Source organism: Schistocerca nitens, chromosome 1, assembly GCF_023898315.1.
Source record: "Schistocerca nitens isolate TAMUIC-IGC-003100 chromosome 1, iqSchNite1.1, whole genome shotgun sequence".
Lineage (NCBI taxonomy): Eukaryota > Metazoa > Arthropoda > Insecta > Orthoptera > Acrididae > Schistocerca > Schistocerca nitens.
The window spans coordinates 455,991,120-456,018,152 of record NC_064614.1 but is presented as its reverse complement, the minus strand read 5'-3'; the positions used below and the strand labels follow the sequence as shown (position 1 = coordinate 456,018,152).

Genomic DNA, 27,033 nt, shown 5'->3' with positions numbered 1-27,033 from the left:
TAAAATGGGGGCCAATTATCCTTCCTCCCATATTGCCGCACCATACATTAACCAGCCAAGGTCGCTGATGTTCCACTTGTCGCAACCATCGTGGATTTTCCGTTGCCCAATAGTGCATGTTATCCCGGTTTACGTTACCGCTGTTGGTGCATGACGCTTCGTCGCTAAATAGGACGCGTGCAAAAAATCTGTCATCATCCTGTAATTTCTCTCGTGCCCAGTGGCAGAACTGTACACGACATTCAAAGTCGTCGCCATGCAATTCACGGTGCATAGAAATATGGTACGTGTGCAATCGATGTTGATGTAGTATTCTCAACACCGACGTTTTTGAGATTCCCGATTCTCGCAAAATTTGTCTGGTACTGATGTGTGGATTAGCTGCGACAGCAGCTAAAACATCTACTTGGGCATCGTCATTTGTTGCAGGTCGTGGTTGACGTTTCACATGTGGCTGAACACTTCCTGTTTCCTTAAATAACGGAACTATCCAGCGAACGGTCCGGACACTTGGATGATGATGTCCAGGATACCGAGCAGCATACATAGCACACGCCCGTTGGGCATTTTGATCACAATAGTCATACATCAACACAATATCGACGTTTTCCGCTCTTGGTAAACGGTCCACAAGGTGTATACGTGGACAAAGAAAAAAAAATCCCGGATTTCCCAGTTAAAAATACACTTTCTTCCGGGTGACAGTATATTTTCCTTTATCAATCCTTTGAATGGTCATGGTTTTATACACGGGCGTACAATTTCCCGGCACTTTAGACGACGAAACTCAGGGAAAAAAAGACACGTTTTGGAAATATCCTTGATGTGCAGCAACATGTACGCTGCGTATTTTCGTATTACGAAAGCATACATTGGAATTCCACCAAACACCGTATGTTACTTTCCGAATCAATGAAATCGAGATATCGATGCGCTTTTGTAAGCCGTGTGTAGCTCATGTCACGTGATCTCGCCAGCCGATGACAGCGGATATTCAGAGCATAGGACACGTGATGTAGTCAGCCAACAGCAACATCACTATTAAGTAGCAAGAACACACAAACAGAGAAAGTTAATAGTTTAATATACATAGTGTTGCATATGTTTCACATATAATATTGGTCTCAAGCTGCAAGAGAAGCTAAGCTTTCGCATATACTGTTGATCTTATTTTCGCGTGTTACACTTTAAGACATATCACACAAATGAGCCAGTAAAATTTTTAATAATGACATAAATGTTTGATCTTCAGGGTTCGAAATTTTTCTAAATGGCTCATCATCAAAGAGTTGATTTTTAAATGAGAGTCAAACGCTCTGTGATTTAATAAAGGATATTTACTTTGAAAGTAAAGCTTTTCAAACCACTATTCGCAATATTTCCCACGACCTGTTAGAAACAGGTTCGTTTCAGCAGTTCCCAGAGAGCGCAGATAACAGGCGACACCGCGCTTGGGTAGCTATCATGACGTAGGAAGCCCGTACATGTAAAACATTGAAAGATGGTACATTATGTCATAAAAGAAACAAGACATCAGAGGATACTGCGAGAGCATCGGAATTTCGTGAACCATATTAAAATGTGTACATTTAAAGTGCACAGTCGTATGTCCAGATTCCCAATGAAGTAGACCTCGACCTGATATTAACCTTTTCAGTGTGGTTTTCGGGATGTCAATTTCCTTGGAGCACCAGTACTGTACTATATCATGTTTGGTTCTTTATTATGGCATAATGCCATACATGCTAGAAAATGAAAACGTGCACTTGAAATGCTACGAACAGTTGAAACTAGCCAGTACTGTGGATCTAAACATTTCGTTTCAAATACATTGACTGCCTCTGTGGAAAAGGTTAACAAAAGTCAATTTTTTTAGCAAACAAAAATAACTTCATTATTCCGCAAGGCGATTAATGCTTGACTGTCAGAAAGGTGGAAATAAAATAAAATATGAAACTAACGACATATTTCAGCCTTCCGTAATAATGTGAATGTGTTTTAATTCACTTGATAGCTCCCGGCCACAGATATCTGTTTTGTTTTCATTTGACGAGAAAGTAAACGAAGGGGAAACAGCAAAATCACTAAATGTAAACACGGGTCACGTGGAGACTACCCACTGTAACTCTGCGCATCAGCCCCGGATCTAGATTTGCAAACCGGATCAATACTAAAAAAAATCGAATTTTCAAAATATGTTCATGTTGTAGCGCACATCTTTCTGAAAAGTCTGAAACATAAAACACTTGTATTCGAGGAAATGTAAGACATATTATTTGGTCTTAAGTACGCAAAGGGCAGTTCCACGCCTCTTGATAAAGCATTTTTCTACCGCACGTCCATACTATATTCAGGAGAGTGGAAATTGAAATGTCCTGTGGTGCGTCTCCTGCTCCCAGTCGGCCGGTTTGACAGCCTGTCCCTCTTCAGAAAATCTGAACTCATTGTTGCCTATTAGTTAATAACTTGCTGTTTGGTGTGACATAAAATTAAATATAGGATATATAAAACCAATACTGACAAGATATAAGCAAGAAATTACGCATTTCCTCAAACCTTAGCTCCTAGCATTTTTTTTTCTCTCTTATCTTGCTACAGCTTTACATGGCGTGCTTTCCGTTCTGCGAAAGAATCTATTACCTCATCAAAGTTCGTCAAACGTTTTGCTACATGAAAAATCGAAATGTCGTTATCTAATACTGAAAACGCTGTTAATACAAATAATGCCCAAGACTGGCGTGGTTTCTCGATCTGATTACGTCTATTTTGTCACCGCCTGCTAGATAAAACAGGCCTTTCTAATAGGCAGTAATTTTGTAGCACACCAAATAAACAAGACTATTTTGGCTCAAATGGCCATTTTTATAACACGACAGAATATAATCCAATAAGTACCAATAACAAATGCCTATTAGGCCTACTACAAGCAAAAAGCTTTATATTAGGAAATAGTTTCACATTTCATTCATATGCACCAGATTCTCAAGCATGAGATCGAAAAGTAGTATCACGAATTTTTTATATAAATTTGGAATCGTCTTATTCTCCAAAATTTGTGTGATTTCCCCGTTTCTTCTCCTTCCTCGTTCTAATAAACAATCTTGTCATCACCAATTCTGTAGCTATTGCTCCACTGTCAAAATTTGTTCGCTGATTAACTTCACTAACCCTGCCAGAATCACAGGTTTAGTTATCCCGCGATTATTTTCCGGTTAGCCGTTATTACGTGTTCGAACAACATGTTTTCAACTTCCAGAACAGAACTCACGTGGCTGCTAGCCGGGGACTGTACTACTGGTCCTTACCAGTGTACCGATCTGGCAAAAATTTCATTTTCTTGGATACACCGAGAAGATAATACGTAATCTTTCTCACCTGTTATTCCTGTGAGTCGTTTATTTCCATTCTGGCAGTCTGAATCTATGGATTTCGCTAGTTATTATAACAATGCTGATATTCGCAAATCTAATCAACCACATAATCAGACAGCGATTGGCATTATTCATCCTTTCGGCTTTACTCGCTCAGCTCGTACAGCCCCGTCCCCTTTTGTCTGCGGAAAGTTTATTTCTAGATGCGACGAGGATTCTCCTGACAGACATCACGAACGCTATGCATGCATTCAAAAGTCAGCTTATGATTCATTCATAAATCAACTTAAATTGTGTTCAAAAATGTTCCAAAACCAACAGGGAAGCGTTTCAAAATCATATGAATAATCGATAGAGAAACGTGCGCTAGATGCTTTGTGAAACAAGTTTTTTTTTTCCTGAAGAATATGAATTTGGCGCCCCCCTTTTCTCGGTAGCATCAAGCTGCTTGCTGCGACTGCTTGCACAGCCAACAGCCACATTCCTGTCGCCAGAAACGGGAGAATCTACTACTCAAACGTGACTCAACTGCGCATGCGCATGACTCCACGCGTAACTGCTAAAACAAATCAAATGTAAACAGTTGCGACTTCACGCTCATTGGGGGCAATTTGTTGTTATGAAGCACTGCATAGCCGTCCTAAAGCCTTAGACACATTTTCAATTGACAGACGCTTGCATGAGCACTGTGTGTCGTCGTTGTATATGGCGCATTTCGTTTTCAATTTAAGTTATTTTCGTTTTTTGTCTCTCGTTTATGTTCTATTGTTGAAGTATTATTCTGCAAAAGCGGGATACAGTAACATTCTTTGTTAGAGTATCGGTTCTTACCAGTCAAAATTACAAAAATTTAACTGAAAACTAAAACAATGAAAAATTTCCCGGAATTCTAAAGATATCCCGGGTTTTTCCCATATCTCCCGGGTCGTACACACCCTGGTCCATTTTAACACGGGTAATGTGTAACAAAGCAAAAACCATCTGCACTGTCGGAATGTTACGTGATACCACGTACATAATATACGTTTGTGACTATTACAGCGCCATCTGTCACAAAGGAAAAAAGTGGTCCAACTTAAACATTCATATTTCTTTACGTACTACACGAATATGTAATTAAAAATGGAGGTTCCTATTTAAAAAAAACCGCAGTTGATATCCATTTGACCTATGGCAGTGACATCTAGCAGGCAAACCATAGCGCCATCTGGTTTCCCCCTTCAAGCTAGACGAGTTTCGTTTGATGCTTATTTCCTGAGATATTTGGCCCAGTCACTATCAATGGACCACCCTGTATACGGTGACGAGAACACCAGTGTCCAGTATGCTGAAGGTCTCACAAGGTAATTTACACCCACGCACTGCAAACAGAATTCCCAAGCCATGTCCTTACACAATTTCCAGGAATTGGCTACAAAGGAGTGCCCCCATCTTCATCCAGTATCGCCCTTCCTTGGAACAACTGAACCATATACTTTCCTATGGCTTTTGATTGTTTATCATCATGCCATGAAATGCAGGACATCCTAAGACCCTTCCCATCCATCCTTATGTGATGTTCATTCGCCACCCCCCCCCCCCCCCCCTTTCCCCAACATGCACAACATCCTAGTCCATTCCTGTTCCACTCCCAAGCCCTTGCCACAAGGAACATATACCTGTTGAAGATCATTGTGTGTGACCTGCCAAACCAACCCACACAGCACTTGCTACTCCAGTCCTGTCTCAGGCTTGTCCCACCCCACTGAGATCGGCCCACCAGTCAAAGCAGCCATGTTGTATACCAATTCTGCTGCAATCACTGCACAACCTTGTATATGACAACCAACTGAACCAGCTGTCAACAAGAATGAATGGCCACCTCCAAACTGGCCAGAACAAGTCTGAGCACTCAGTGTTACAACATGCTCGATTCTAATGGCTGCTCCACAACCCAGGTCATTTGGATCCTTCCCTCTGCCCCCCATATCTCCTCCATAGTGTGCTGTTTCCCTCCGTCTCTGACATGAGGTGTGCCTTGTGTCTAGCCTGTGCACCTGTCACCCCTTTCTCCAACATTCCTAGCAAGCAAACCAGCTGCATCCTCATAGCCACTAGCTGTCCAGCCCAACAATATTCCTGCCTCCTGCCTGCCACCTAACCCCCCCCCCCCCCACTCACTCTGCGCATCCCACCCACCCTATCCCGTACCACTTATTGATCTGCAAGCCTGGTATTGTGTGCATTGAGCAAGCACAACGTAAGGGCACAGGAGGGGAGGGGAGGTGGGGGGAGGGGTAGGGGGGGAGAAAGAGAGAGAGAGAGAGAGAGAGAGAGAGAGAGAGAGAGAGAGAGATTTAGGGGAGGTATGTTCGTGTGTGTGTGTGTGTGTGTGTGTGTGTGTGTGTGTGTGTGTAAATATTCATTCCAAAAGCTAGCAAGTTTGCTTTCTTTCCTGTGTGTGCCTGCCAATGACTCAATGCTTCTTCTTTTTGGTGAGTGGTATCCTTTATTCCTAAAGTATTTTATAGGTTTGCATTACACAAGCCACAGATTTAAGTAATTTTGCCCACACCATATGTAGTTAAATATGCAGTGGCAACAGGATCAAGTTTCTCCATTCTGAATATTGCATAAATTGCTGGATAGAAAATACTGAAAGAATATGTATAGAGGAGAGTAATAAAGTTACTGGGCAACATAAATACATCTCACACAGTTTTATTATACAAAATAGGTTTTAAAAAACAAACATTTCATTCCACCATCTTAATATTATTCTAGAACTATGAATAAAATGGACTGGAAGGAAATAATACTCGTTTTCTTTGTACATCCATACCATTGAGAGTGTCAAATATATACATTGAGAACAATAAGGAACATTTACTGATCTAATGAAGATGATACAATCATGTGTCACTAGACATGCTGTGTACAGCATTTCAAGCATCTGGTAATATTAATCCAATCCATCTTTCTTCTCTTTTATCGCTTCCTGGAAATACAACAATGGATAAGTTGCAATGGATAAAAGTCAGCCTTAGCAATAAAAAATTAAACACTTTGTAACAGCAGAGAAAATTGTACCATTTTTTTGAATCTGTGATTTTCCACAACTTGCTTATACATGGTTTAAATAATATATATCAATAAAACATACAAAACTTTTGGGAACCTCAGCAAATTCCACATCTGACAAAACATTTAAATTTGATAATTTTTTCCACACTAGTATTTTCATAACGATAAAACTAATACAGTGAAAGTGCATCGACAATTATACAACAAAGTTGAAGTACATAATTTTCATAACACTGAACATGGACTTACCACAAAATTTTTAAAAAATGTATCATAAAGACAATAATTATGCAATTCATATTTCACCCATATGAAATGAAAGCTACACAGTTCATATTTATGCAGTAAGGAACTAATTAAGGTCACATATGAAACTTTGTGAGCAGCATTTGGAAGATGGCATCCAAATAATGAATTTAATTTGCACTTTGCATTCCTGTTTTCAGTGCATGGGTGTGCCACTTTGCAGGCAGCAGCCCATTAAGGAAGTTGTCTGCAGACAAATGTTTTAATTAAGATTCTAATCTGTCTTTATATGCTCCAAGAAAAGGCACTTGCCAAATAAGTGATAATTTAAAATTAATAACCAGATTGCAAATGAACGGCAGAGACAAACAATGAAAAAATGCAGAAGGCAAAAGGTGGTAACACTAAAGAGCCCTGTCTTCCAGACATATGGTTCGCGTACCATGCCTTCCACCTGAATCGAACATCAATGGATGGAGTTAATGAATAAAACAAAAAAAGGCTGGTGAAAAAGAGTAAACCCACAGCTTCTGTGTTGGTAAAAGAGCAAATTCTGTGGAGCTGTAAATGCTTGGGTACATTGCCAATACAGGGTATTTGCTTCAAAACTTCCTGCAGTGAAAATGTACAGGGTGAGTCAAAAAGGACTTTACAACTTCAGAATGATATATAAATTTATTGAGATAACTTTAGAATTAGTACTGTGTCATTTTGTAGTAAACCACCTCAAGTTTGATTCACATAGTACATCAGTACCCCATTCTGCCACCAGGAGCACCAGTGTAGTGCACAGTTAAAATGGCTACTTTCACTGGTGCGGAGTGTGCTCACTATCTGTATTTGTTTTATTCTTTATCTGGGGTTCCATCAATGACCGTGTGTTATGTTCCTTCACTACCAAACAATTTAGTTGACCTGAAAAATCGAATCTACGTAGCTGTTGCACAAGTTACACCTGATTTGCTGCAATGACTGTGTGAAGAAATCAATAACCAGCGGGATGTTTGTTGCTTCACAAATCGTAGTCACATCAAACAAATATGACACTTGACACTTTTATGTGAAACTTGAGGTTGTTTGCTACAAAATGACCCCTACCAATTCTATAGTTATCTCAATACATTTCTATATAATTCCAAAGTTGTAAATACACTTCTGACTCACCCTGTATAATTTAGATATGGTCCATTCTTTCTCAAAATCCCACGTGCTCTACTCTAGCTTTTTCTGTCAAAATGACCACTGGACAGCAAATTCCAACATAGCTCTATTGTTAGAATGGTGATATATTCTCCCAAGTATAAAAATATGATGTTTAAACAAAGAAAAACGCATTGCTTTTTTTACAGACTCCACTTAAACAATATTGCTTTAGGGTGTCTACCCTCTTCCTATGATTCACATCAAGTTCTCAGGTGTTTCAGTTATGCTTTCACAAGGACTACACTATTGTATTATAATGAGCAACATATCTAAAAATTCTTTTGATCACTTTGGTCAGGCCATCTTAATAAGAACCAAAACAACAAAGCAGCAGTCTCGCAGCAACCAAGTATCTTTTATACAATTTCTTTTCATCAGGTGCACTGTTATTTCCCGAAATCCTCCAACAAATCAAAACCTCCCACTTGCCTATACTACTCCTGGATTCACATACTCGCAGCATTCCATCCTACAGCAATTGGTTGCTTAAAAGTGATAAGGTCGGTCTAAGAAGGATGTCGTTTGAATCGTTACAGAGCTCGTCAGCAATAATGAATAGCTCCTCCAACGTCTTTGGTCAAATGTAGTGCTCGTCAATGGTGGTGGTGGTGGTGGTGGTGGGGGGGGGGGGGGGCTGCAGGAAGAGGAGTAGCAGTTACATCAGCATGGATGATTGTGTCTGAGATGCCTTGCATAAGCTCATCAATACAATCAGAGGGGTGGCGAATGAAACAGCATGCGCATTCAAAGGCCAGCTGGCTTTTTGAAGTGCCTAATAGGGTAGTCGGTCTGTCTCGCAATAGCAAGGAAATGACAGTATCACTGGAAAGTGATCACTGTCACAAAGGTCATCATTTAGTGAACAATATAGTGAAGCCAGAAGATTAAAGGAAGAAATCATTAGACCAATACCAGAAGACGCCAAGGGCAGCCCTGAAGAACCACCACTGATGCTGCAGAGATCATTATCTGCCCGTACCACATGAAGTGGTACTCCACACAGGGGAGTGGTGTGCACTGAAGTCCCCAAGTTGGAAAAGAATGAGGAAAGTTGTTGGATTAATGTGGTCAATTCGACAAAAGTAAGCAGTCCACCTGGAGGTAGGTAAATGTCACATATGGTAATCGCTGAGGTCATTTGCAGCCACGCTGCTATTGCCTTGAACAAGGTATTAAGGGGAAACCACTCACTGACGACATCTGTACAGACCCCTCCAATTGCTCCCTTGGGACCAACACAGTTCCGAAAGAACACATGACCATCGCAGAATGTTGGTGAATGGTCACCAGTGAAATTCCTTTCTTGGAAACCAATGCAAACTGCAGAAGAAGAAGAAGAAGAAGAAGAAGAAGAAGAAGAAAAAAGGTGATGAACTACCGGCTAGTGACAGCAGTACCCACTACAATTTCACTGTCATGTGACTGGCATCCAAGTTAGTCGTGAAGGGGCCAGGAGGACCAGTCATGCCACAGGATTGCTGCCTGTCACCAGTGAGGATAGAACCGCACCCACAAATGTCAGCTCAGAATCCATCTGTGTGGGGGGTATTGACACCTCCGAAGGTACCGGAGGAACCTTGTCCTGAACGTTCTTCTTCATAATCTTTGCTGGGCAAGGTTTATTCAAGTGGCTATTTGCATTGAGCATAGGTATAAGCGGGAGGAGGGGGGCGGGCGATTGTTGTCATGATGTTAGCGTAACTTTACTGTCTTATCCACACGATGTAGGCATTCATATATCTTCCATGCCTCAGTAAACGACAGCCAGTCAATAAATTTGTACTCCCGGATCTTCAGTTTGTTCTTGAAAACTGAGCAAAGTGGCAAACATGGAGGGTGATGTTCTGCACTGTTGACACACAAGGGAGGGTGTTCACATGAACTACCTTCATAGTGCGATTGTCCGCAGTTGCTGCATTTTGGGTCCACCGTGCAGCGGGTTGACATATACGCAAAGAAGCACTTCATATGCAGTGGGATATACAGTTCCACATCACACCTGTACCCTGTGACATTAACTTTTTTCAGAAGGAGATTCCCTTCAAAGGATAAGATAAAGGCGCCTGTATCTGTATGATTATCCTTGGGCCTTTTTTTTTTTTGTAAACATCTGATAAAATGTATGCCTCACCATTGTAGACTAATCCACAGCACCTCATCTGTTTGGAGGGTAAGAATTCTGTGGAAGATGAATCCTTGAACCACGTTCAAAGATATGTGTGGGGCAATGGTCACAGGCACATCACCTACAAGATCACATATCTGAAGAGCTGTAGTTTGGGCAGCAGAGGAAATTTTAATTATTAATGAACCATTTTCGCAAAGACTCAATTTCACCAAATTTGTCTTCAATGTTTTTGAAAAAAGAAGAAGAAAAAGAAGAAGAATTAATGGTTTCATTGCAGTAAAAGTATCCCCGCCAGTCCCAGTACATACCAAGCATTGGGTGAAATGTTTAACTCCCAGATGTCTGGCTTGTCCTACTTTCCACGTTGTAACCAGGGAAAGAAATGTCGTGGTGTTTTATCTCTCCGCATTGTAAAAGTCTCTCCTATTTGAAGAGATTGCTGAGAGCTTGCGACCACCAGGGGGGAAGTTTAATTTGCTTCACGTGCGAGTCTTCCACTATGGTACCACTCATTCCAATCTGATCAAGAGCTCTCCCCACGGACACTACCCACCCAAAGCAGCAGTTACCTGGCCAGTAAACCATTGTCCAGAGACCTTGTTGCCAGCCATTATGGCACACACTCCTTGGCTTGTGTGGAAAGTTTCTAGCTCAGGCACCAACAGTGTGATCTCTGCATCGTCAGGGGGCTACCACTGTGAAGGTACTTGACGAACTGAGGCCCCCCCGCCCCGAACAAAGTGGCTACTGTGCTGGGTTTTGAGAGTAGGGTGTAATACCTTTACAACAAAGGGAGGATGCAAAGAGAGAAAATCACAAAAGATGGAATATACACCACACTGGGCAACCTTTGCTGCAGGATCCACACTTCTATAAAATTTGGAAAAGGAGTTGCAAGTCGAACACAACAAGGGATTCATACAGTTAAGAACAAGAAGTTATAGAATGCCAGAAGGGAAGAAAACAGGTATCAAAACTCTCAAACCACAGCCAAGCACAATCAACACCAAGCAGACCATCTAATGGAAAGGCGAATAACGAAAAAAGAATAATAGAACGACAGACTTGCAGCGCCCCGTTATGGCCAGACACATACTCACAAGAGAGATATCAGCCCCTGGTGGGTATACATTTCAGAGCAAGTCTACAAAAGTTGTCCGGTTTGTGAGGTGAGCCTCTACAATTTCCACATGAAGCCTCCCTTACATGTCATAGTGGTGCGACCAAATTGAAGCATTTGAAGCATTGCATCAGATTAGGAAAAACCAGTCAAACCTTATGATGGATAAAGCCCACAGGAATATGTTCAGGTAATTCTGGAGTGTTGAAGGTTAGAATAAATGTTGCATCTTCTCCAACATGCCACTGACTCTACTCGTCTAGTTCTGCTCTACTGTGACACCCAAGTGTTTCCATTCTTCATGTAGCTCCCGTATCAGAGCAGGTTTAACCAGCAACTCAGCTACAACAGGGTAGTTGCCTAAGGCCTTGTTCCCAGAATCTTAGATACTTGGTGTGATGTGGCAGTTTCAACTAGAAGTGTTCCATTATGAAGTCGTTTAACACTTTTTAAAGACCTATCAATACCATCTAGTGCCTTGTAATTATAGAAAAGAGAGACTTTCTCAAAGGTTACCTCTGTTCTCACCATACCCTGCCACTGCTGGTGAAGCTGCTTGGGATAAACACATCCTACCCTTCCCCAAGTTGTACTCTCTTTGTAAAGCCCCTCAAGTTGTGGCCTTTCTGACTTTGATAGCCATGCCAGTAGTTATGCTACTGATGCTATAGCCCACAGCGTCACTGAGGCACGCAAACCTTCCTGCCTGTCCTGAAAGTTCCTATGACAAGCATTGTTGGCTGGGAGGGAAGTGTCAATAGACATGAAAGGGAGTCCGTAACAGAAGGGTGAGACAGGGTTATAGTATATCCCCGATCCTATTCAATAAGTACACTGAGTAAGTTGGGAAGGAAACCAAGGAGAAATTTGTGAGGAAATTTAGGTTCAAGGAAAAGAAATGGGTCTGCATATGACATAATTCTGTCAGATGTGGCAAAGGACTTGGAAGAGCAGTTGAATGGAATGGATAGTGTCTTGAAGAAAGGATATAAGATGACAATATCAACAAATGCAAAACAAGGATAATGGAATGTAATAGTACTAAAACAAATGACACTGTGGAAATGAGACATCACAAGTAGTACATTAATTTTGCTATTTGGCAGCAATATAAGTGATAGTGGGACCAGTAAAGAAGAAATAAAATGCAGAGTGGCAACAGCAAGAAAACTTTTCCTGAAAGTAGGTGTCTTGACAATAGCCTTCTTTTGAAGTGAAACACTGACAACAACAAGTACACACAAGAAGAGAAAGGAAGCTTTTAAAATGAGGTGCTTCTGAAAAATACAGGCAATCAAGTGGGAATACCAACTGACTAACGAAAGTGTACAGAACTGAGATGTAAAAAAGAACTTTATGCCCTAACTTGGCTAAAAGAAGGGTAGGTTGATAGGGCACATCCTAGGGCAGGAAGCAAAAGTTAATTTTGTAACAGAGGGGAGATTTTGGGGGAGGGTAGGGGGGTTGGTTGTCTGAGGCCAGGGCTATGCTACAGTAAATAGGTTCACATGGATGTAGGCTGCAGTAGTTGAGACTTACACACAACCTATGAGCAGGAAAACAACAACACAACGTACTAGCATGAGAACAGCAACAACAACATTGCCGTGAATGTTCTCCATTGTCATCTACCAACCTACCATTACCCCGTTTCCTCCACCTTTTCTTCCCTTTATGAGTTCAACGAAGTATTTATTTGGCCCAAAGACCATCTAGACACCTAGCTATATGTCTTGCCCACTTCTACACCATTTCATTCCAAGCTAATTAAGCCTCCCACTCTCGTCGCTTTCCTTACAGGTTTTTTATTATTTTCTTGCCTCTCTTAAAAATGTCCATTATGCATCTCTCCATTTCTCAATAAAAACACCTAAATTCTTTTAAGAGTTTCTATATTGAAAGTCCATATCTCACTGCCTTGAATAAAAGCTGGTAGTATACACAAGCTGCAAACATTACATTTCGAATAAATCGGAAACTTGATTCCAAAAACTGTATTTAATTCGACAAAAGCATTCCAGACAAGTTTTACACTCCATTTATTTCTTTTTCCAACCCAATATAGTGAAACCTCACATAGCGAGCATAATTCATTCTATAATCTTACTTGTAGTGCGAAACATTTGTTAAGCAAAACAATGTATCCCATACAAATTAATGTAAAATACAATAATGTGTTCCATGCAGAAAAGTACTAAAAGTTTTGTATTATTCATGCCATTTATTCAAAGAAAATTATACATGCAGTATTATGTACTTTATTATTCACGATACATAACTAATTCTGGAAGCTATCTGCAGTAATTTGTTTTGCTAAAGTTCAACACTGGCCAGAAATACAACACAGCATTACTGTCCAATAAATTTGTAGCGCACACAGCCACTGCTTTATTGGGATGATGATTTTCAATGTACGATATAACCGATTCCCATGCTTTCAGCATTTCTCTTAATGTGCCAGAAGATTGCTGCTTTGCTCTTACTGCCTCCTCCTCAACATCCTCTGAAAGACTACTCTCTACAACTTCCTGCTGTGAAACAACTGCAACTCCATAAGCTCTTCTGTGGTCATTTCTTTGCTGTGATCTCCCACAAGCTCATCAATATCATTGTTATCGACTTCTAGTCCCAATCTCTCAACCAAAGACACAATCTCACTGACTACAGGCTCCACAGATACTGACTCAAGTGCCTCAGTCACATTCAACAACACACCCCAGCCAAATCTTCTTCCAAGCAGAAGTGAGAGTTATCTTGCTAATCCCTTTCCAAGCCTTTTCAATTTTGATGCAGGCAACGATGTTAAGTGACATTTCCAATACTCTCTGAGAGTGAGAGTGGTAGCATCAGTCAATTCAAAGCAATGCCCAAATAGTGCTTAATGTAGATCTGCTTAAAGTTAGAAATAATCACATGGTCCATATGCTAGAGTAACAGAGTGGTGCTGGGAGACAGAAATTGGATCTTGTTGAATTCTTCAAGGTGGTGATCTCCTAGGCCTGGTGAATGGGCAGCTTCATCTCAAGTAAATACTTTTTCAGCAAAGTATCAAACACTTCACTGATCCAATCACAAGAGAGATCACATGTTGGCCAAGCCTTGTTGCTGGTCCTCCACAACACATTTAACCTGCTCTTCTAGACTTTACACTTCTTGATGGCTCGTAGAGTTTCTAAATGGTAAACAAGCAGCAGTTTCATTTTCAAACTGCCACTTGCAATGGCACAGAATAGCAGCGTGAGACAGTCTTTCATTGGCTTGTGAACTGGCAATACATTCTCCTCTGCTGTTATAAAGGTGCACTTCGACATCTTTTTCCAGAACAGACCCATTTTGTCACAATGAAAAACATGTTGCAGCAGATAACCCTCAGAATCTGGGGGCATCTTGAAGTTGCTGATGAAGTTCTCTGCTGCCTTTGTGTTGGTGCTGGCTGCTTTGCTGTGGATGCTGGTTCTTCTCTTAAACTTCTCAAACTGCCCATGGCTTCCTTCAAACACTTCTTTGGCCACTGATGATCCTGGCGTCTTCTTAAGAAGGTCGGTAAAAATCATTCACGCCTTCTCACAAATTATGTTCATGTTTATAGTGTCGTCTTGCAGTTGCTTTTCATTTATCCATATAAGGAGCAACCTTTTGACATCGTCCAGGATATGAAACCATTGTTTAGATGCTCTTGTCACTTCCTTTTTTGAAGCATGTATCTCCTTAATCTTGTCCTTGTTCTTGAGGATAATGCAAATAGATGATGCAGACCGATTGTATGTGCATGCTAAATCAGCAAGGCTTGCACCATGTTCGCATTTTTTAATGATTTTTCATTTCATTCTAAGGTCTTTTTTCTCTTATGGTCATCTTCTTGCAGCTTTATCCCCAAGGACACTTCTATGAAGGTTATTAAAATTTGCAGACAAAAAACACAAAAAGTTTAGAAAAATGTGTGATCACAAGCTGCACTAAGTTGGTAGCAGAAACAGCACTAAACACAGACTGCAGGATGTACTAAAGACATCGTTAATATACCACTGACAACAATGAAAGGTGTTCATACTGTTGAACATTTCCCCCGCCATGTGAGAACAGCTGACCATCTCAGTAACTGTCGTCACTCATTATGCCACTCATTACATAATTTTTTTACAATTTGTTTTGTTCGTTAAGCAAATGGCACCTAATGGGAGGGGCTCATTTAGTGTTGTTCCACTATGCTTCTTCAATTTGTCAGCTGCTTCTATGACACATTATTGTAAATTAGTAGTATTTTCTTTTTGATTCCTTGATAATACATTATTTTCATCTTATTATAATATTTATGTAATTCTTTTTAATATTCTATGCTATGTTGACACCAAAAAATAGTTACAGTTATCAGATGAACCCTAATCCCCCATTCTTAACAAATCACTACATTCACTTCACTAAAATGATTGTCAACTACAGAGCAGGGAATGTATTTGATTAACATTTTGAGACTCATTGTGGGCCAGCAACAGGAAAATGGCACAAATGTCTTACATTAACTTCTTAGACAGCATACTCAACAGCAATAGCGAATTTCATAGCTGCCGGGGGTATGTGGCATACTGGACTCTATAACTAACTTCCTTCACAAAATACAGGTAGAGACGACAACAGCAATGTCATGCAGCAAATGAGGTATCTGTGTGAAGTACGGTAAAATGCAAGCATGTAAAATAAATGTTTTAAATAACATCATGAAATTAATGTTATCCTGTTGAGTTGATTTGTTGGTTCATACTGAACTCTATATATGTTCCATTCACTTACAGCCAAAACATTTTCAAATAGTTTCAGAATTCATTACATCATAAAAAAATTCAGAAAAGTTAGTGTTGGTGGGAAGGATCCATATGGCACAGACTGTGAAGCAGTCACTGAAATGAAGGATGTCATGTTTGGCAGTGTGCTCAGCAACATGGTGGTCCACTCGTTCCTTGGCCACAGTGTGTTTGTGGCCATTTTGCGGATGGACAGCTTGCTGGTTGTCATGCCAACACACAGAATGCAGCATAGTAGTTGCAGCTTACCATGTAGATCACACGAATGGTTTCACAGGTAGCCCTGCGTTTGATGGGATAGGTGATGTTTGTGACCGGACTGAAGTAGGTGGTGGCCGGAGGATGTATGGGACAGGTCTTTCATCTAGGTCAGGGCTTAACAACTGGCCGGTTTTGAGTGCGAGTACTCGCGTCTGCTCAGGCACGTGCTCGCGAGCAGGTGCAAGGTTGTGGAGTAGGGAGGGAGGGGAAATGCGCGCGCACGTTTGAATGTGATCTCGCTTTCTTAGCAGATTTAACTAGCCATCTGAATGCTTTGAACATTTTACTACAAGGTAAAAATCTGCTAATTACTCATTTCATAGATCGAATACGAGCTTTTAAAATGAAATTGACACTTTGGGTGAGTCAGCTGGAAACAGGAAACCTAGCTCATTTTCCTATATTATCATCCATGCAAGGTGTTCACAAAGACTGAATGTTATTCACATAGTTTAGTTGATCAGCACTTTCGAGATCTGACAGCACTAGACAGTGATTTTGATCTGTTCTCTCCATATTCAGCGAATATTTAAAAGATTCGTCCTGAGCTGCAGCAAGAAATTATTGACCTGCAGTGTGACAGAGAATACAGAGACAACTTTCAGAACAAGAAAAACATTTTGGAATTCTACAGACACTTCCCTCAGGATAGATTTCCTCATTTGCACAAACTGGTGGCTACAATAATATCAATGTTCGGTTCCACGTATGTTTGTGAACAACTGTTCTCTGCAATGAAATGTAACAAGACGCACTTGAGAAACGAATTGTCTGATCGAAATTTAAACTGCACGCTGCGCCTAAAATGCACAAGAACAATTACTCCGAACATAGACGCAATTGTAAAGGGCAAAAAGTACAATGTAACCAAGAATCCCACACTTCAGTGACACCTTTTATTGTGTAACAGTTCACAAATGAATACGAATGTAGAGGCATACACTAAGCTAATAAAATTATGTGACACGTGTACATTCTCCTATATTTGTTTCATTTGTTGCAGTAATAATTCGTGAGTGATATCCCTGCAGGTGGCCGCGGATTTACATTGACTGGCGGCAGCTGTTGTGTGCCCCGCGTGACTCTCCCCACTCTCCGCTCTGGTCTGGTAGTAGGGGTAGCGTGCTCGCGCTGCTCCGTGCTCACGCCTTGCTGCTCACAGCTTGCTCCGCGAGCACGTATGTTGTGAAGCCCTGATCTAGGTCTATTACAGGGATATGAGCCATGAGGTAAGAGGTTGGGCACCGGTGTTGTTTAGTGATAGACGAGTATATTGTGTAGGTTTGGTGGGCAGCAGAATACCACTGTGAGGGAGATGGGAAGGATTGTGGGCAGGACATTTCTCATTTCAGGGCACAATGAGAAGTAGTCGAAACCCTGGTGGAGGATGTGATTCAGTCCTGGGTGGTACTGATTTACGAGGCGAATGCTCCTCTGTGGCCGGACAGTGGGACTTTGGGAGGTGGTGAGACACTGGAAAGATAAGGCACTGGAGATCAGTTTTTGTACAAGGTTGGGAGGATAATTATGGTCTGTGAAAGCTTCAGTGAGACCCTTGGTTTATTTCAATAAGGACCTCTCGTCACTGCAGATGTGATGACCAAGGATGGCTAGACTGTATGGAAGTGACTTCTTGGTATGGAATGGGTGGCAGACGTTGAAGTGGAGGCATTGCTGGTGGTTAGTGGGTTTGATAGGGAAGCAGGTACTGATGTAGCCACTTTGAGGTGGAGGTCAACATCTAGGAAGAAGGCTTGTTGGGTCGAGTAGGACCAGGTGAAGCAAATTGAGGAGAAGTTGTTGAGGTTCTGGAGGAATGTGGATATTGTGTCCTCACGCTTTATCCAGATTGCAAAGACATCATCAATGAATCCGAAACAGGTGATCAATTTTGGATTCTGGGTGTTTAGGAAGGATTATTCTAGATGGCCATGATGACTTTGGAAGGTGGTGGGAGACCGAAAAAATAAGGCACGGGAGATTTGTTTTTGCACAAGGTTGGGAGTTTAATAACTGTCTGTGAAGGCTTCAGTGAGACCCTTGGTATATTTCGTGAGGGACCGCTCGTTGCTGCAAATGCGACAACCATGGGTGGCTATGCTGTGTGGAAGGGCCTTCTTGGTATAACCAAATGTCGAAATCATTTGAATGAATGTCCAAGACATTAACCAATAACACATACTTAGCCCTTCCGGAGCAGTAGGTTATTTCAATTGTATATCACATTCTTCATATTTCACCTTTGCAAGCTTAAACCATTAATTGGTTCCACTCACTTTCAAACTCTGAAAACTGTACAAAGTCAGATGGTATTAATAAACACATACAAAGAAAATTCATTCTTATCTCCATTGTGATATCACAAAGGAAACAGTTAACTATTATGGATACTAAATGAGTTGCAAATCTGGTCAAATGTTAACTGTGGAAAATTGTATCAGAGAAACTATCAATGGAAACTGACATCACTTTACAATTTACGGCAGCATCTTGGTGTGTTATCTGTTTACTGACATGCCATCAACGAAGGCTATACACTTGCCGTGTTGTCCACGGCTACAGCTACAGTAAGGGTGTATGTTTCTCCACCTGCCTTGCAAGCTATGACTTTGGCAATTTTCAATATTTAAAAAAATGTTTGCAGTGTGTCATAGCAGTTACAATTTGATGTAGTGTTTCTTTTGGTGTATTCTACCTGTATAAAAACTTTCAGGGCAGGTTTCGGCATGCTGGACTGGACTGCTCCCTTGTAAGAGCAATTAAAGAAATTTACAGTATACCAACATTTATTCTGATATGGGGGGAAGAAAAGGCTGAAATTCTGTGGAACCAACCAGATTAACTAGTCAGGTTGTGGAATTCTACAAGACCCACAATAAAGCTAAAATTGAAACAATAAAATGGGCTGGTGCAGTTAAAGAAGAACCACACAAAAAAAAATGTAGGCAGAAAATTAATGACAGCCAGTTCACCTGACAGAAAACAGAAGGAAGAAGAGAGTAAATTTGTCTGACAGGCAGAAAAAAGTCCCATTCTGAGAGAATGAATTTTATATGGACACAAAAAACAAAACAGCACCCTGAAAACGCCCATCGTAGTACATAACGTGGTCCACTTGGGTCCAAACATGAATAATGTATAATATCCCTTGAATTTCAGCACAACAATTTTTCTTATGCTAATTACTTCTGCCGTACAACAAACACCAAGATGATGGGTGGGAGGTATGGTGGGGGGTGGGGGGTGGGGGCACTACTGAATATTCTTTATCAAGCAAACGATAGCTTAACTTTTGTCTTATAATTTCATCTTTCCTATAGGCCTACATTCTTTTGTTTCAAGTAGGTATACTTATTTTTCCAAACACTGAACTTAAAAGAAAAGCTGTAATACAAAGATACTAGGTAAATTGTATACCTTTTGACTTGTGACAGGTGCAATTTTTAGTAAATAAAAATACAGCGAAGCTAATACTATACCTTAAACCTTTCCTCAAAGAGAGAGAGTTCAGCAATCAGATCAGTAATTGCATGTGTCAGTGCATCTTGCGGTGAGTAATCAGATGTAGTTTGGATACGAAGTATAAACTTGTGCTCTAGTGGATGTGGTATTTTGTAACCAGCAAATAAAACATTTGGATCCTTCAACAGTTGGCTGGAAAAAAAAGTGGATCATACTGTTAAAAAAATAATGAGTCAGGACCTTTCTTCACTAGAACTGACCATCCATTGGAAGGCCGTAATTGCTGAAAATGAATTATTACACATAGCAGGCAAAATACATATGGAAGTACATGCTGAAAATGTATGTGAAGCACAATAATTGCCCTCTAACACAATAAAACATGTGAACTATGTGACGGATTGAATGTTTACATGTTTCTAGCTGATTTAAAGGAACCATGTTGAGTTTGTGATTAATATTATAAAAACTGACAATATCGTCTCCTTCAGGTGTTCCATGCAATTGTTTTCATGTTCACTACCTACACTCATACACAGACCACTTACTCAGAGCACCTGAAGAAGATTAGGTACGTCATTGAAATTAACTCAGACATACAATATTAAATGAACAATATATAAACTAAGAATGTAGATGAGCCTGTGCACCTATACAAATCAAATCAGGGGTGTGGTACAAGGAGTTGATTTATCTTCATGCCACTGAAATTTGTGCTATATTTATGGATGCGTGTTACTGGTATTATGACAGTAATGATGATCTTTGTACACATTTAACCAAGTGTTCAATATGAACTTCCTACCTATCAATATGAATATGTAAAACGTCACAGAGAGGATCCACAGCATATGGAGCCGCTCAGTGGGCTTCAACTTCAACTATCGCATCTGCTATTGTCTATAACACTTTCACTTACCTGAATCTCTCCCCTTTTTCGTGGTCATCATTGCCATTTATTTATTTTTCCATTCTTTTTCCTTTTTTTGTGTCACATTGGTTTACGGATTTGTTTCTATTTTCAATTTGTCATTCTCTTCTTACCATATTCTGTCTTTTTCACGTCCAACATCTGGTAGTTTACAAAATTTGTTGGCAATTTGCCTGCCACTGGTTATTTACTTCTCATCCTACTCTTCCGTCTCTTCCTCAGAAACATTCTTGGCTAGCCTTCCACAGCACTCTTGTCAGACAAGGGATACTAATGTTGTGAAGGCTAGTGAGAGTGATACCTGTGTGTTCCTGCTAGTGTTGCTTTTTGATAAGAATAATTTTTTTTCTAACAATGCTTACACACACAAAGACAGGGCTTGAAATTGCCAGCAGGAACAAATAGATCAAAACGATTAAGGGGAGGCAGAACGTAAAAACTTTTTTTCACATTTTCGGATTTTTATCTCATTACAAAATTTGTAATTTTCCATATATATATATATATATATATATATATATATATATATATATATATACACACTCACATGGGAAGTATTTTTTTTAATATAATCTACACTGGTTGAAAATGTTAAAATTTTTACGTGCATTACTTCAAGATCTAATAATCGGTAATTTTTTTTTTATAGAAGGCTGTGGATTGCTATGTTATGAAGGTTAAATTACATGTTTGTACTGGTAGCACTGTCAAAAACAGTATCTTATTGTTTCATAGCATAAACACGTGTTTTATGTCCAACTGCTAACGGTTTTCTGAGGAAGAGTTACGAATAGATTGGTAAACCTCTCAAAAAGTAAAGTACAACACTAAAACAAAATGTTTCTAAAGAAATATGGGTTTCATGGTAATAGATTTTCAAATAAAGGGAAACATTGTGTTCAACATGTGGTGTGTGAAGTTACAGGCAGTGAAATAAAGGCAAACTTGTCAGTATCTAGATAAACACCCATTAGTGCTTTGAAGATCAAAATAAAATGCTGTGATACACAGTTTTCTCAAAACGAAAGAGATGTAAATGGTAGGTTGGGTTATATTCTGATACATTTACACATCCTAACAAGACTGTTAGGTGAATGTGTGTGTTGTAAAATATGTGAAGGACCAGTTAGTTTACACGAAGACAGTGCAGTATCAAATGGACTAGCCATGAAACTTATCATTAATTGTGCCAGTTGTAAATATACTCACTCATTTTGGAATTCTGATAAGTGTAAAGATAATTAATTGAAGTAATGTCAGGTGGTTTTATGTATTGGGAACTATTGGCAGAGGACACACAGCAGCAGACACAATGTTTTCCACGATGAATATGCCACGCCCACCTTGTAAAATCGACAAGTATTCAGGATTTATTGGAGACGCTGTGGAATCTGTTGCATGTTAGTCAATGAAGGGTGCTGCAAACAAAGCTGTTGAAATAAATGATGGTATGACTGACATACTAGTAGCTTCTGATGGCACTTGGCAGAAGTGCGGCTACAGTTCTAAGAAATCTGTTGCTACAGTGAACAGTGTGTATACTGGGAAGGTAATAGATTTCCAGATTTTAAACAAACATTGTTATAAGTGTAAATTGGGGAATGAAGAAGGGCATATCTGTGACAGAAATTATGAAGGAACAAGTGGTGGTATGGAGGCCTCTGCAGCTATCAAAATTTTTAGTCAACCTGTGAATGAAAGGGGAGTGTGTTACACTAAGTTCTTAGGTGATGGAGACTTAAAAGCATATAACAGTGTACTAACCGCTCAGCCTAATGGTGAGAAGATTATCACAGAACTGGAATGTGTTAGTCATGTCCATAAGAGGATGGGCACAATGTTGAGGAAGTTTAAACAAAGTTTGAGAAACAAGAAACTTTTTGATCGTAAAACCATAAGAGGCAGGTTGACAGACAAAATTACTGATGAACTACAGCAGTATTATGGGATGACCATTAGAAATAATACTGAGGATTTGTTGAAAATTAAGCAGGCAGTATGGACTATCTTCTTCCACAAACTGTCAACTGATGGAAAACCAGTACACCACCTTTGCCCTCCTGGACCTGACTCATGGTACAATTACCGCAACGCCCGGTACTCAAACAGTTCACAGAGCCATAAACATTCCATCCCAACAGCAGTCATGGATATCATAAAACCTACTTACAGAGACCTGGCAAATCCTGAATTACTGAAGCATCTGCATAGTCAGACTCAAAACCCCAATGAGTCTTTCAATAATCTTATATGGACGCTGTTACCAAAAAATGTTTTTGTTGGGATGAAGACACTAAAGTTGGGGATCAGTGATGTGTTATTGCTTTTAATGATCGCAACATTAGCAGGGTGAAAATGCTACAGCATATGGGAATTAATCCTGGAGCAACCTGCATCAGAGAACTTGAACAGATGGACAAGGTTCACATTGATAAAGCAGAGTATGCAAGATAGTTGGCCCCTAAGGAGTCCAGAAAGAAGAAAAAACTTGGAAAGAGATCAAGAGGATGATATACAGTATGGTGCAGGGTTCTCCTGAGTAACTAAAAATAAAAAAAAAGCATATATTAAGTGAGTTACAGTCTTCTGAAACTTTACAAGCTGTTCCTGAAAATTTACATTTTCTGTTGCGTTTTTCCCTAAATCTCAGAAACCACTTCAAGTATTCAAATTTTCAGGGAGTAATAACATACATGTCCTGAATCTACTGAACTAAAAGAAGAACATAATGTTATGTATAATTAAAATTATTTAGAATAATACACAAAATTTTAACTGTGTAATTAAAAAATTGTATTTCTGAAAGCAGTGGCTGAAATGCAATTATAGGAGTTCAGTAGACTCTGAACATACAGTTTCATGTCAATGGCTATAGTGGTTACCAAAATACAGGTAAGTCAAGTCACTAAATGTAACATTGTTGGGATAGGGCATTCCAACTCCCCTTAAGACAGAATAACAATTTTGGAGACAAAATGGACACACCACTTGTAATAATTACAAACTTCAAACAATAGTTAAATTATAATTCAGTAGCATAACAACATAACGAAGAAAGTGAAGGAAATTTTTCAGACTAGAATAAAAGTATAAAAGGGAAAGAATGCTAACAAAACCTTTCCACTAAAAGTAGAAAAATCAAAAGCACGAAAGATCAAAATTCACCCTATGAATAAATGAAACAGACTAAAGTAATGTTGACTGTATAAAAAACATAATCCCGTTCAATAAATTACATTTACAAGTTGCTATATGCCTGTGCTTCATAACTGAAGTTGAACAAGGGCCTTTCCAAACCACTGCTTTTTTGGCTTCCATACCTCAGTTGGTAAAACTGGAACACTTACAGCATCACTTAATTATTCATTTTTCCTAGCCAATAAGTGTAATATAACTGAAACTTATGAAAAGAAGCAAAGCAATTGAGTTAAGATTTTAATATACAAAGTGCAACCAGTAAATCCATATATCCTACCCAATGTGTTTGTATTCATAAAGATAAGATTGTGACACTGCTGTAAACTTCCGAAAATATTTCTGGCACTAAGGTAAAAGACTAACAGTGCCATCTATTGGTTCTTTGATGTACTGTGAAGCTTAAGAGTACCATCTGTTGGTTCTTTGGTGTACTACACTGCCATCATTAAGGTAAACATCTGATCTACTCAGCAGAACAGACTAAAACTTTAAATTACTGTATCTTTCTTACTGAAATTTGATTTTGATAAAATAAAGTCTACACGTTACCTGCAAAAACCCCATGAAAATTTGCCTAGTAGGTCTAGAGATAAGCACATTTAAACACACAAACAGACAGACAACAGTTTTACAGTTTTATTATTAGTATAGAAGAGATAACTGGTTTCATCAGTACAGTCTTCAGGTGGCACATTCTCCATAACATCATACCAAAATGTCAATAAATAACAGTGACACTCTTAGCTCTTCGAGACTGGGGTGTAACTCTTGAGAGTCAACACTAACGATTCTATCAGTCCATCTTTGAGTTGTCACAGTGTTGAGTAGAAGCCCTAAGAACAATCACCTAAAAATTAAAACTGGAGAAGCTATTTAAGAAGAATGGAAACTATTCATCTGGGAATGTGAAACCACACAAGATAAGATAGCAACAAAAACATCTGCCTTCTATAACTGAACAGAAAATTTCGAAATGTGTGTCTTTACAGCACTGAATTACAAGAAAACTGAATAGTAAGTGAAAAAAATTAGAAAATAAAGTAGGGAGCGGGGATTTGAAATGTGAAGCTGGAGAAGAATTGGAAATATTAAATGGACAAATATAATACAAAATAAACAAGTACTACATAGACAATATAAAGATGTCTGTAGAAAACCATGAGCAAAAGAAGTGATCATCATAGTGCACAACTGTAAACATTTGAAAGACATTAATTAAGCAGCCCAAAAAAACATAATATCAATGTTACAAGCATGCAAGTTTCGAGAAAATTACATGGAATAAAAAAAGCAAAAGCAGTTTTGAACCTCTCAAATGAATAAAGCTGAAATATAAAGACATCTTTGTAGGCTTTAAACAATGAAAACAGCTTGAAAAGAAGACAAGAATCATTTCCTCACAATTACCAAGCATCATCAGTGCAAAATATTACACACACACACACACACACACACACACACACAAGGATTTTACAAGCTTTTGGAGCCAGTGGCTCCTCCTCCTCCTGGCAGAAGAATTAAAGGGGAAAGAAAAGGGGTGAAAGAAAAGGACTGGAGAGGTTTAGGAAAAGGGGTACAGTTTAGAAAAGTCATCCACAACCCCAGGTTATGGGTTTATAATTTTTGGGATCTGACTGATCCCCACTTGAGCCTTACTAATTTTTGTCTGTTGTTTGTGCTTAACAAATCAGTCTAGTGAGTGTTTTCAGTTTTGATTCAGAAGATTAATGCAAAGAACAGGAGACAGGAACGATAAATGCCTCTTGCAGTTGTAATTAAACTTCATCAAGGAATATATACTTTTTCAATACACAAACTGCTTTTACCATCCACCTTGCTCGATGGACCCCCTGGTAGCAAGGAGAGATAGTCCATGAGGTGGTTCTTCCGAGAAGGGAGTTTAGAGTTAATTCAAAAACTATTGATATAATCCTCTCTTAAAACTTGTGTGTGCAAGGTAGATACAAAAGATCTTTTTCCAAAATATTCTCAATCAAAACACATATCTTTAAATGTTGTCACAGTTTATGCTGTTTTCAAAGAAACTATAGATTTACTGTAACCAAGAAGCCATTCAGCACGAGTTTCATTGATAACTTTTCTGTGCCCCTTTCCATAGTGAGTTAAATGATTGAAATACGCATAAATTATCAGCACTGAAATCGAGTCAGTGTAAGCTGATCCCTGACAGTTGTGCTGGGTAGGGCACAGCAGCTTCACGCACCCACCTCAACCAATCATGTAACGCAATTTTGTAAATGTGTCTATGGCAATGATTCAGTGTTATCAGCTGTACACATGGCTAGTGTTTTCACCGGCAGTCATTTGTGCTTCACAGCTTAAAGCTGTCAACAGCAGTGCTAACTGTCAAGGATCATCTTACGCTGACTACTATAATAGTGAACTTTAATTTTCTTCTTATTTTCAAATACATTTGTGAATAAAATTTATATTTTAAGTATATTAATTACATGTAACGAATTTTTGAATGTCATATTCATTTCACTCTGACCTGTTAATAGCTGCCTGTGATTGATCAGAAGTTCTCTTTCTTAAATTACCTGATCATTGATGCCATGCATTAACACTCGGGACCCTTTCAACTACTGAATGTTCAAAAATTAGTTATCTTTATTCGCTGTAAATGTCTTCAAAGCAACAATGACCTCTGAGAGTATTATGTGGTGTCCTTGTTGCTGATACAAACCTAATTTTAGCACGCAATTTCTCTGCTCCTGTGTCACAAGTAAGGATTTTTCCAAATATATCTTCACTTCCCACACAGGTAGTATGGTACTTTGATGTGTAGTCAATTTACACACCTGCACATTGTAAAAGAAAACATTGTTGGACAGATATGTCTGTTTATTTTCAGTTATTTCAAGCTAGTAAAGCAGACCAGCATATATTATTTTCTCAAAACAAAAACACTGTACTTGCTATGTCTCAAAAGTGAACAACGGCTGGGGAGGTCTGCACTGTTATAAACAGGTTCCATAATCCATACTTCCGTTCAGTCTGCTCCGGGTTCTCCCTACTTGACTTGCGGTCTCTGGTGCGTCACGTAAGCCAACTACTGCAATACCTTCTAAGAATATAGTCAGTGAAGGAAATCAATGTAAACAACTTGTCTACATAGAGTAAGCAATGAATTTATCATGGAGAAGTAACATTTTTGCATACTTGACATTTTGTTTTGGAAATTCACCTAAAAGCCATGTAGCACGTACAATTAGACAGAAAAAGAACAG

At 39.4% G+C, this 27,033-nt stretch overlaps 1 protein-coding gene across 1 annotated transcript in view; it reads right to left on the bottom strand.

The window, feature by feature from the left end:
• Positions 1 to 6,097: 6,097 nt before the first annotated feature.
• LOC126251699 (DNA-directed RNA polymerase II subunit RPB11) overlaps positions 6,098 to 27,033 on the bottom strand; it is a 33,007-nt gene continuing 12,071 nt past the window's right edge. Inside the window, exons 3-4 of the mRNA XM_049952292.1 lie at positions 19,671 to 19,845; positions 6,098 to 6,348 (exon numbers count right to left, since the gene is read on the bottom strand). Coding sequence (XP_049808249.1) covers positions 6,313 to 6,348; positions 19,671 to 19,845 — 211 coding nt within the window. The 3' untranslated portion in view covers positions 6,098 to 6,312. The remainder of the gene's footprint in view (positions 6,349 to 19,670; positions 19,846 to 27,033) is intronic.